The sequence below is a fragment of the Gavialis gangeticus genome, unplaced genomic scaffold (genome assembly GCF_001723915.1).
Source record: "Gavialis gangeticus isolate Ggan-Ray unplaced genomic scaffold, GavGan_comp1, whole genome shotgun sequence".
Classification (NCBI taxonomy): Eukaryota; Metazoa; Chordata; order Crocodylia; family Gavialidae; genus Gavialis; species Gavialis gangeticus.
The window spans coordinates 107,552,996-107,565,424 of NW_017728992.1; the positions used below are offsets into that span (position 1 = coordinate 107,552,996).

A 12,429-nucleotide genomic window follows, 5' to 3' on the forward strand; every position below is an offset into this window, starting at 1 on the left:
GGGGGGGGGGGGGGGGGTCAGCCTTTTCGGCGGACATGCCACAAATTAGTCCTGTACCCCTTCAAGTGCTACTTTGACCCCTATCCTTCACCTGCTCTGCTCTTGTTACTACTTACCCAATCTCCTGCCCTGCTTTCTGTGCCACTCTCAGGCTGCCCATGCCATCTGTGGCACTCATATTGCAGGCTGGCCACCACTGTTTTACGGTACCTTTCAGCCCTATAATTCTATGGATGATGAAGCTTTAAAGTTCAGTTCCCACTCCTTTAGAAAGGAATGGCAGTAGGTTAGCCAATATGCCTACACTGTTGAGCTTGCCTTACCATTGTTCCTGAGCCTGTGTTACTGACACTAATTAGAGGCTGATTTATGTTCCACTTACTCTGAGCTCTGCTTAAACTGTTGGCTATTTACTTTTGCACGTCTCATACTTTGGACACTGAAAGAAATAACCTGGAATAGGATATGATTAAATCACATTCAACAAGTGGGTGATTTCCCACAAGAATCTAGTAGCTGAGGTCTGCAAATTTCCATGAGTTTTAAAAGAGCACATAGGTGGTGCATCTGACATGGGCTACACATTCTCAGATTAAAATCATGTAAGTGAAGAAACGGGGAACTCCAATAAAAAGGCGTCACAAGATTCTTGATTCAAAGAAAATAGCTCCATTCACTGGCTCCATCAAGAATATTTGCATCTTATCACCTTGCAATCAACTGCAAAAGTAGTTTTGATTAAAAGCTACATAAGAGATGATACACATCAAAACAGAATAACTGAAAATCAAAGAACCAGATTCTGGAATTCTTATGTTGAAAAGCAACTTATTTCATAAATAATCTCATTGAAATCAGTAGGGCTATTTAATGAGCTCACTTGCAGGCCAATGGCTTAGCCAAAACAAAACACTACAAACACAATGCATCCATACTCTTATTATTGATGTTGTCTTACCCAACAGTTATTCTATATTGTTATCCCATACGGTATTGCATCCCATTCCCAATGTGTCAGTCCTGGCTGGGCAAGGTGCACCCCCTAAAGCTGGAAGCCCCGTCACCTAATGGTTCCCAGCCACAGGAGAGACCCTACTACATGTGCAACTTAAAGCTGGATAGCAGCCACCTATAAAGTCTGTACACATTTTCAAAGTCTAGCTGTAGAGTTGGTTGGACCTATCCATGGCATGATAGGTACTTTGTATGTGTAGATTTGTTTTAGTTAACTGCACAATACCTGTAACATGTAGACAGGGCCCAAGCTATATACAACATCATTGCTATCAAGATGACTATCCATGTGTGAGAGGTGTAGCTGTGCTGGTCCAACATAAAGAACCTCAGGTAATGGTATAAACAAACCAGAGATACTAGCCAGTAATTGTACACTGGCTATGCCACAGCTCTTTATAATGGAGTGCTAGGTAGGATTTTGTTTGTAGATACTAGCACTGAGCTGTATTTCATGGCCAACTCCCACACTGTCCCAAATGAGACCTGTAACAGTTGCACAGAGGACTCTGAAGGATGGCAAGTTCCAAAAAATCAGGACCTGTCTGATAGTCACAAGGCATTTGAATCTGCATTACAAAAAAAAAAAGATATGGAGGCCCCTCAGACATTGTACGCTACCTACCTTAGGCCAATCTCTCCTGTCCTGAAATGAGTTCCATCAGTAGTGGAGATGTAAGTGTGGTAAGTACATACACTTCTTGGATCTGCCTGTGTTTTGCTACTGTGCCAGGGTGCCACTCTTGAGTGAATATTAGCAAATATTTCTTCCATGAGCCCCACTATCCCTTTTCCCCCTGAACAGGACAACTGCCAAACTTTGCATGTAAAGTCCCCTTCCCCCATGCATTCTATAAAGACGCATCCTGGAAACAAACCATGGTGCACGCAACTCCCCCTTTTTAAGGTTCAAACTCATAGACAAATTTCACGTGGCAATTGACTTTGCTATTGAAAACTTATATGACTCCAAGCACAATGAAGAACAGCAAAATACACCATTCCCCTTTGTTCCAGTAAATACGAAAGAAACAAATGATGAATGGTGCTCAAATGCAACATTGCCAACCCTTCACCTTAACAAGCTCCAAAAACAGTTATTTCAAACTATACTATACGTTAAGCTGGGGTCAGCACCGTTGTAGTTGGGGAGGCTTAATACTGCTTCGCTTTGCAGCAGCCTCAGTCACTGCCCTGGCATCTGACCTTTCCCCGTACTGTGAAAAGTTTCCCCCCAGCCTATTCTATGTGACAGATGCATTTGCTGAACATAATGCACCCACTGGAGAATGCATCGTGCTAGGATTAACAGCATGCAAAATACTGGAATTTTTTGCCACCTCAGTTATATCTGTATAAATAGGGAATGATGATGATGTAGCCCAGCTCTGGAGCAGGTGGAAAACTTGAACCCAATCATACATTAAAAAAATTCTTTATTTTGCATTTACACAACACCTGAAAATGATCTCCAACTATTTTCTGAGGAAGTAGTTGAAAGGTAGATTCTGTGAACTTTATGACAAAAATTCAGCAAGCTACCCCTGTTCTGCAAAACAGATCAACAAATGCCTAACTTTAACCATCAACATAAGACCACCTTATTTGCCAACTTATACTCTTAAGTTGCCCTGGATCCTGACTCCTGACATCAGGCAGGACAAATTGTCCCCAGCTGGTCCTAGTTACCCAAGTGGGCCCGAGTGCCAATGGCCTCACTACTCCCACGAAGCTAGCCCTAGTTGTCTGCATGAACGTCTGCTACTCATAAGCAGCAGCCCTTTCGCTACATCAGTAGTGGAGATGTAAGTGTGGTAAGCAGCGGTTCCCAAACTGTCAGTCGTGACCCCAAATGGGGGCGCCACATCAGCAGAAGGGGTTGCGGGAGTGGGAGGCTGCAGGTTAGGTGTGAGAAGCATACTGAGGAAATGGGACCAGGCTGATCTATAGCCTTGGGCTTCTAACTCCATGTTTTTAGTTACCCGACCCCTACCTTTGATCCCCAGTTTCCCAGTCCCTAGATCATACTTGTTAGCTTCCTGATTTCATCCTTGTTCCTTTCACCTGCCTGTCTGTTCCTGACTCAAGACTCCCACCCAAACTCCTTTGCTTCCAGATTGCCTTGAGGGGTTCTTGAACCCTTTTGCTTCCAGACTCAAGCCTAGAACCCTGTCCTGACAGGAAGCGCCTAGCTTCACATGGCAATTGCCCACGTCCCTGTCCTATACAACTAGTTGCCTGTTCTAGACCAGATCCCTGCTTCTTGTTCCTAACCCCTTTTGGATCATGGCTCTACCCAGGCTGACTGCCTACCATCTTCGTCTTGTACAAAACTCAGCCTCCTGACCCCCTGTTCCCTGATCCCTTAACTCTAGCTGGGATCCTTGCTTCCCTGACCTTGTCTGCTCCTGGTCCCTTGGGTTGTGACCTTCTATGATTGAGCTCTGACTGCCCACATAGTGGCTGTACCCCTGACAGAAGTGAACAGCAAGCCACCTTGACATTTTTTTTGAGGAAATTCTTTAAAAAAAATGGGACCAATTTCTGTATTCTGGTGGTCATCTATTACAATATAATCTCACTTTGCATTTTGGAATTGCTGGACTTGGTACACAGGTTATTCTATGAAAATTATGATTTTCTAAAAATGTAAAACTGGAAAAACATAACAAAAGATAACTAATATTTTAACAAGCTACAGAACAACTGCTATGAGTCACTGAAAGCCTGTGTACCTCTATGAATTTAAATTAATTAAAATAATTAAAGAAAATCAACTTTAACAGTAACATAAATTAAAATGCATTTGTAATACTGACAGAGCAAGTCAAAACTAAATTAATGCAATTTAAAAAAAAAAAAAAAAGGATTTTTTTCCACCATGCCTGAACCAATCAAAGCAAGCTCTGACTTGCTAAACTTGTCACCTTCTCTACTTGTATAAATTAGTCCTATAATACCCAATTATATAAAAAAAATTCTGCCCCCCCCCACAAACAGTTAACTATCTAGTATTGTGATTGCCTGTCAGATGCTCCATTTGATATTGTACAGATATAAAGGAATTTAATATACTACTACATAATTATCAGGGATCTGGGTTTTCCGTTTGCTGCAGAAAAATGTAGATTTTTTCATTTAAAGGAGAAAATGGCAGGAAACCACACATTTCCCCTTGCAGGCTGGCAGCCTTCCAGCCTTCAAGGTGATGCTTGGGGCTGGGGAGAAACGACTAGAGGAAGGGGGTGCTACATGCATGTGTGGCCACGCACACATGACCAGCATACAGCCAGGCAGCGTGGTGGGATCAGCCGCAGCAGCTGGAGACAGGCAAGTCTATGGGGGATAAGGGCTGGAGGACCAGACCTTGGGGACTGGTTTGAAGAGCTGTGGGACATGAGTGTGCGTATGTGAGTGTGTGTACGTGTGTGGGTGGAGGGGATGGGGGGGACAGCCACAGCTGGACCCGTCCTGGTGAACAAAGGGGGCAGGGGAAGCTCTGATTTTCCAAAATTAAAAAAAAAAAAAAATGAAAAGAAAACTGCAAAATATATAGGTATTTCGAATTTATTTTGTTATAGTGATAGAGGCACTGGTAGACTTCCAAATTGTTTTAACATTATAAATACATCAATAAGGCATTGTGTTCACTTGATACCAATATATATCATGGCACTTCATTTTGATGGCAGAAAAATGTAACTTTTGCAGTTTTTAATCAGAGAATCTAGGATTTTTAAATAGAGAAAACCAGGATCCCTGACAATTATTTAATGGAACAGTTGCTCACTTTGAATGCGAGGCTGTATACGACAAGAGTTATAAAAAAAGGTAAGGTTTTAGTCTGGGAGACAAATTGGGAATTGTGAAAGGTAGTTTCTGTTCTTACAGACCATAGAGCTCTCTCTTGTAAACTATAATTTTAATTAAAACGGACAAATTTTAAGTAGCGGCAACATGACTGAAAACCACAGTACTTTTCTATGGTATAGCAGCTGACTGCATTGACAAACAGCATACTGCCTCTTTTAGAAACATTCTACTGTGCAGCTGAATTACAGTTAATAGTCAACTGCATGTAACAAGTTAGAACATTTTAAAATTAAAAGGAAGCATTTTAAGTGACATATGCATCTTGATACCTGTACTATTCTTGCTGGGTAATCACTTTTCAATGATAGGAGCCTTAGAAGGATAGTAATTAGAAGTTTTGTTTCGTTTTTTAACCACATGCCCACAACTTTATGAAAAATGTAATGTAAAATCTTCCCTAAAACGAAACTATCCTGGCAGCTCTGAAAGGCAGTGCAAAGCCAACTACCCCAAGCAGTCATTTTTACTTCCCCAATTTCTAATATTTAAATCCACAGAATCCTAAAGTTTCCTGGTCTTGCTGCATTTTTTACACGCCCAAGGAAGGTCAGAGCCCTATAGAGAAGCACCAGGCCCTGTACAAGTGCCCAAGCCTCCGAACAAATTGAACTTCCTTCTCTTGAAGATGGCCTGATGCCAAATTTTCTGGAAAGCTGCATTACTGTAATTCTAGAGAAGAAGAATGAAATGCAATTCCAATTATTTTTTCATTCTTGAGAAGTCTCAAACACTCAATAAATAATAATTACAGGACTGTATACAACTATACTTTATAGACTACTTTGAGTCCAGGATGTGGTAGCTAGTCACATCACACTGTGCCAACAAATCCTGTTTCCCACGAGTAAGGTTAAGCGTGTTGAATTAGAAATGCTCTGAGTTAGAAAGGTTTGGATTCTTAAGAAAAGCCAAAAGCTGCAAAGAAGATTATGGAGACCCTAAAGGGTATTTACAGCTCACAGACTGCTCCAGAGTGGTGAAAAAAGGCAGAATGGGAGGCACAGATTATTTTTATCTAGATAGCTCTACATCTCTTGTAATACTGAATAATGATGTCTTAGACTCTTCTATTAAGACTGTGTCTGTTTTACTGTTGTATACCTCTAACGTGGTAACCATAAGACCCAGACCTACCTTAAAGCTCAAGTTCTGAGAGGCCTGTTTAGACAGTAACAGATCTGAAAGGTCTGCATTAATACTCATGGCAGAAGGGAGTCTAGACACCTAAGGGGTAGTGCCTAGTTCAGACTCTAGAGGATCAAAGCACTTAGGGTCAAGTGAAATTAACAGCTGGGAAGTGTCTGGCCAGAGCTATTTGAAATATCATCAAAACCAGAAATCTACACTACGTATCTGCAGTATCAGAAGATAATTTCCATTTTCCTCTAAACCACATGTAGTTTCATATATATATTCTCAGAATTAACTCCTTTTCCCTTCTTAGATTGCTGGCAGATAGTTTTCTACTGTCATAAGTCTTGTTTTGTGATGTGTCAAAGAATTTTAAAATGAAGGAATTTGCAGCCTACCAAGACTGGGATTATAGCAACAGCATTCAAAGGGATAATATAATTTGTTTTGGCAAATTAGGTTCTTGCCAAAAAATATAGTTTTAGTGAATTTGATTTCTATTCCATTCAACTCTGTTAGCCTTGCATCAAGTCCAAAGGTGAAGGGAGGCATAGTCTGACATTTTCTTTCTGTTCTCAGTTGACATGTTACAATCTTGTTTGATTACATATAATTTAAGCAAAGTAGTTTTAAACAAAAACTGAAAAATGTGAGTCACAAATTCAGTTTATAAACGCTGCTGTGAGGGAAACATGAGACTAACAAAGAAATAACAAGATTGAGAAATATTTAGGATTTCTATAAAACACATTTCAAAAAACAGGGCCATGAAAAATTTCAAAAGCCTTGCAGTAAGTTCTGTATAAAGTCTGATAAGGCTCAGACTTTGGCCTTACAAATAAAAGTAAATGAGATTCAGCCTCTGCAGACATGATGGTACTGATCACATAATTAACAATCTTGAATTATACATATGCCCACAAAGTGGCAGGATGAACATTATGCATACAATGTTTTCTCAGATTCCTCAAACATATATTTGATATTGCAATCTGAAATGCTTCTGTAAAGTAACTTTTCACATGGAATACATTTTAGCAATGATTTAATATGTGCTATATCCAGAATGATACTGACAACCAAAGAGGGAGGAGAAGAATACACTTCTTTCAGCCTAGGATGTCAAGGGGAGTCCATTGGAAAGGAAGGCAGCCTATTGAAATACTAGTAACTTGAACTTTGAAAGTAGCAGCTATTACCTCAAGGTGGAAATAATTTTGGGATTGGAAAGGCCTCTCATGAACTGGACAGCAAAAGCTGGGGAAAAAACAGAGAAAAGACTTGGAGCCAAAAGTATGACAACCTAGGGGTATGTCCCACACAGGCTGAATTTCTTCTTCTTCCAAGTAACTTGCCCTCCATCCATCACAGTAATCAACACTAGACAAACAGGGAAAAGACAGGAACTTTGTTCGCAAGTGATTAAAAAGCTAGCATCCAGAGAATGAGTTGTGGACAAGAAAGAAATGCCAACACTGAGACTGGAACCAGCCATTTGAAGTAGATGGTGGCCTAATAAGTAACGCTGATGTGATCTACAGCCTGGCTCAGTAACTCTCTCCCTTCCATGTGGAGTCTATGTACATCTTTTATGTACACCTGAAATGGCAAAGTGGTATGCCACCATTCAACGAGAAATAGTAGAGAAGACCACTAGTTTTTCTAAACCTGGCAGGATTGGATTCTAAAAAACTGAAAAAGAAGCCATGCCAACACAAACAAGGGCTGTCCTAAAAGAAACAAGAAAGAGGCAGGAGAGTTTGGGCTCCCCTTTCTTAGGGATGCATTTTAAAGTCAAATTAGACCAGAATGGATTTCACTTCTAAATGCCAAGCTTAAGCAATCATGATTTGGGAACGAAAAGAGATAGGACCATGCAATTCCCTTGCACAGAATCGCAACAGAAATGCTCCTAAGTCAAACAGGCAAGACTGCTTTTTCACTTGACATTACTGTGTTTTGATAAAAAAAAACAAACAAACAAACAAACAAAAAAACACACACACCTTGTTTCAAGCAAACTGGGCCAACTACCTTGCTGGTCTGCCTGAAACTGACCTGGAAATGATCCTGGATACCTTAGCTGCTCATGGAGTCAAGCACCAAAGGTTTGAGTGCAAAGCTAAATTCCAACAAAGTCTTCAAGAGCTAAATAACAGTTTAAAGTGTTTCTGAATTGTCAGACTAGCAATTCTTCCAAACCAGCAGAAATATTTTAAATTTCTATTATTTAAATATTAAACACTTGGCTACTAAGAATTCCTCAAAGCATCCAATTTCGTATAGGCATCACTCATAAAGTTACTACATCTGGAGATATGCTCCCTTACTCTAGGCATTGTTTTTATTTGTGGGTACAGAAGCAAAAAACCATTTCACACAGAACATTTGTATCAAATATTAGGTATTGAAAATGAAGTTAAAGAGCTACAATCTTAGCAAGCCGGGGTGTAAAACTCACCCAAGGCACTGGGCTGGACCTGGACTGCAGGGACTTCTCTGGCCAAATCTGTGGGGCCAGCAGTTACAGCACTGGGGCTGCATCTGGGTGGCAGCATGGGTCTGGGGCTGGGTGGTAGTGTAGGCCTGGGGACAAGCAGCAATGGGGTGCTGCATTTAGGCAGCAGCATAGGTCTCTGGCCAGGCATGACAGTGGACTCAGGGGCATGTGATGGCACAGAGCTCTGGCTGGACAACAGGTGTAGTCAGGGATATGCAGCAGCATGAGGCTCTGGCAGCACAGCAGTATGAAGATGAGGGCATGATGTGGCTCAGGGTAGGTGGCATGCAGCTGTGTGGGGCTTTCCCTGGAAAAGAGCACAGAGCAGGAAGTGTGGCAGTGCAGGGCTGCATCCAAGCAGCAGCACAGGTCTGATTGCATGTAGCAACAGCAGGCGATGTTCAGGCAGCAGTGCAGAGCTCGGTGGTTGCCAATGAAGACCAAGTCATTGGGGTCCAAGAACCCAAACTTCCAGTAGTCCACCAGACAACCAGCACACCACATTAAATAAATCTGGAGGCTGGATCTGGCCTGCAGGCCATATGTTTGATGCCTCTGAAAAAGTTTTGAGTTATCATGATGGCTAGAAAATGATATTTAGAAATCCACTTTTAGAAATTGGCTTGCATTAGTACAATGGTCCTTGCGAAATGTAAGGGTTAATTGGTTTCTAAAGTCTGCCTGTGGCAAAGATTCATGTTCTCAGCCTTTAAAGCAGGAAGTGGGTATATCTACATGAGACACTGACTGCACAGTAGCACATCACAGCACGAACAGTGCTAATATGCTACTGTGCAGCATTATTCAACTACTGTGCCGTAGCATTCCCTAAAAGATGGTCATCAGCATTACTGCGCAGTAACTATGGTCAATACAAGTAGTAAATAAATATGCAGTAACAACTGCAGTAGCAGTTGCAGTAACAACTGTGCACTAGAGTCTCATAGCCCACCATGTCCAAAGCTAGCCAACAAATAGGCATATACATCCTGGGAAATTGAAAACATGCCATAACACAGTGTTCCCTGAAAACTCATAACAATATAGGAAATTGCAGAATTAGCATCAGGTCAGTGACCAATTGTAAAGCCCCTGGGATTTCCAGTTCTTGTGGGCTGACCAAATTAGGAGGCCAGAAATGACCAAATTAAGACACTGGTAAATGACCAAATTAAGACGTATGCATGCAATATGTTTGAGAAACAAAGAATTATATTCACAACACAGAACACAGACAGTATGACAACCATAGGGTAACCAATCAATGGTACCCGGAAATGAAGCGTCATCAGGAGAAAAAATACAAAAGGGATTTTCAGAACAGCAAGGGTATCCCAAGGCCACTGTAGACAGAGGGAGCACTACTGGCCTGTCTCACCCACCCTGCTGGGCAGCCCTCAGCCTTCAAGAATGCTGGTATTCAAGCAAGAATCACAGGGTGGCGCTCAGCCGTAGACATACCAGCCGGACATACCATCACCCTTCCATCTCCCTGCAACGCCCTAGAACTGGTAAATAAAGGGTATTGTATTGGGTGATCGTTTTGTTTGTTTTGCCTGCATTACTCTTACGTTCTATCACTGTGCATCAATAAAATTTGCCTATTATCAAATGGAAGGAGTTGTGATCAACTGTGCTTGCCAAAACAAGGTAATAGGACCAGGTTGTAAATCTAGTGCCAACAATACTACACTAGGTATCACTAACTGCTTCCAGGTTTGTTTGATCACTAAGTTTGATTTAATTTTTTTTTGTTCTGGTTTAAATAAAACATAATTTAATAGCTGAGGGCATGAATTAGGTTGACATTAAAAACTTACTCATATAAGGCAGCTTTTCTGGACAAGGCTGGTAAGGGGAATATGTGAAGTTTTCTGGAAGGTACACTGTTGTTTGAGCAAGGTAATCACTGGAATTGTTGCCTTCAGGATAATCTTAAAAAGAAAAAAAAAGTTATACTTGTAAAAGTCAGTTTCCCAATTCTATCTTTCTATCCCTCCATCCACCCATCCATTGGCAACTCTTATTTTGCTGTAACTTCATATATTTTATGTATATAAAAGCTGGAAGTAATCAAAGGACATTCTGTGTAGTATAATAAGAATGATCTTCAAATTCAGATCTACTTGCCATAGCTATTGACAGATGTATTTATTTAAAAAAAAAACTTGTATAGTAGAACGGCTCTTTGTAAACAATGACAATTTTCCCCTACCCAATACCCAACTGAAGATGAGGGAAAAGAGATGGCCTTGAAACTAGAATTTGTAAATGCATTTATAAACAAATTCTGTTATTCTTATTAATGACGTATGATTTTTTCTAGAAAAAGAAATTCTTACCTGTGCCATTCAGCGTAGTATTTTTATTAGTGTACAATCTTATCATATGTCCTATTGTTTTCACATTCTCTCTCAGCATTATACCTCGGGCTTGTACCATAAAGAGATAGGTATTTGCTGTTAAAAGACAATGAATTTCAAACTGAAAATTATTTAACTACTTTAATCTTTTTTAATATTTATCAAGTTATGTTCTCTAATATTGATTTAATTACAACTGACTTCAAAGTTAGTTTACAAAAACCAACGATTAGATTCACAAAGAGAATAAAGATGAAAGGAAAACATCTGGATTCAAATTTCAAAGTTTATCTGAAGGGCAAAATATATTTTGAATTCTTAACTTAATAAATTAGATTGGCACAATTTCTTTGCCCACCACCCTTTTACAAAACCTAAGATACACCATTAATACTCCAAATAACTCATTAGGTTGTATATATACACATATGTAGCCATACACAACTCTCTATATATTAAAACCAATCTACATGCAAATACATATATCCATCTACATACACTGCCAGAAGAAAGGACTGTTTAGCAATCCTCAAAGCACTGGCACTCAATAACCGTGAAAGGACTTAAGAGGAATTATGAAAGAGTAAAATAACATGTTACACTTAGTATTAAGTGATAGCATAAAAAATTATGTTCCAATTCAATACTCAAAAACCTAAACCAGTCCTGTTAATAAGAGGGTATGGACAGGCATTATATTTCTAATATCACCTTTCTCTCCAGAAACTGCAAGAGTACAGGTGTTCTTGCAATTTCTCCTGCAGGAAACATGTTCTATCTGAGAGAAAGATCTTCCTCTTTCAATAGGAAAGATATTGCCTACGCAGGAGTTTCTTGTTCAACCAGAGACTGTTTGCTTCCATGGCACCTGACTCCTCTCAGGAACCAGAAGGCCCAGGGGTCATTCCAGACTGGGGAACACACAAGAAGCAACAGCAGTTTGATCTGTCCCATGAAGCAGCAGGGGAAGACTACCTTTGTTTTCTTCAGACCAGGGTGACCCAGTCGAGTGCTCTGTGCCCCCAGTGGAGACACAGCCAGAGCAGCTTCAAAAGCAAGCATGTGTAGGGAGAGAGAAAGCACCAGGAGGAGGACAAGTGGTAGCAGTGGGAAGGCACTAGGGCAGGGGTGGGCAAAATGCAGCCCGCCAGGCCATTCTATCCAGTCCACAGGGCCCCTAAAAAATTTAGTAAATTAATATTTATCGGCCCCTAGCTGCCTGTCATGCAGCCCTCAATGGCTTGCCAAAACTCAGTAAGTGGCCCTCCACCCAAAATAACTGCCCGCCTCTGCACTAAGGAGAGGTGAGACAAAGCAGGCAGCAGCAGTTGTGGGGGGGGGAAGGGAAGACAACAGGAATGCTTTCCAGCCACAGCTTTCCCTGTGGCAGTAGCAAGGGGAAGGAATTTAAGAGAACCCTGCAGTAACTAGATTCTAGACATGGGAAGTTAAAACAAATTTGTAATTTTCCACGTCTTAAACTAATAATTGGGGGGTCGTCTTAAATTAGTAGTCACCTTGGATTCAGGTAAATGTGGTATCATCCCT

The 12,429-nt window shown here is 40.8% G+C and overlaps 1 protein-coding gene across 1 annotated transcript in view; it reads right to left on the reverse strand.

The window, feature by feature from the left end:
* Positions 1-10,973, reverse strand: part of B4GALT6 (beta-1,4-galactosyltransferase 6) — a 23,179-nt gene extending 12,206 nt beyond the window's left edge. The window contains exons 1-2 of the mRNA XM_019526642.1: positions 10,861-10,973; positions 10,339-10,452 (exon numbers count right to left, since the gene is read on the reverse strand). Coding sequence (XP_019382187.1) covers positions 10,339-10,452; positions 10,861-10,960 — 214 coding nt within the window. The 5' untranslated portion in view covers positions 10,961-10,973. The remainder of the gene's footprint in view (positions 1-10,338; positions 10,453-10,860) is intronic.
* Positions 10,974-12,429: the final 1,456 nt, after the last annotated feature.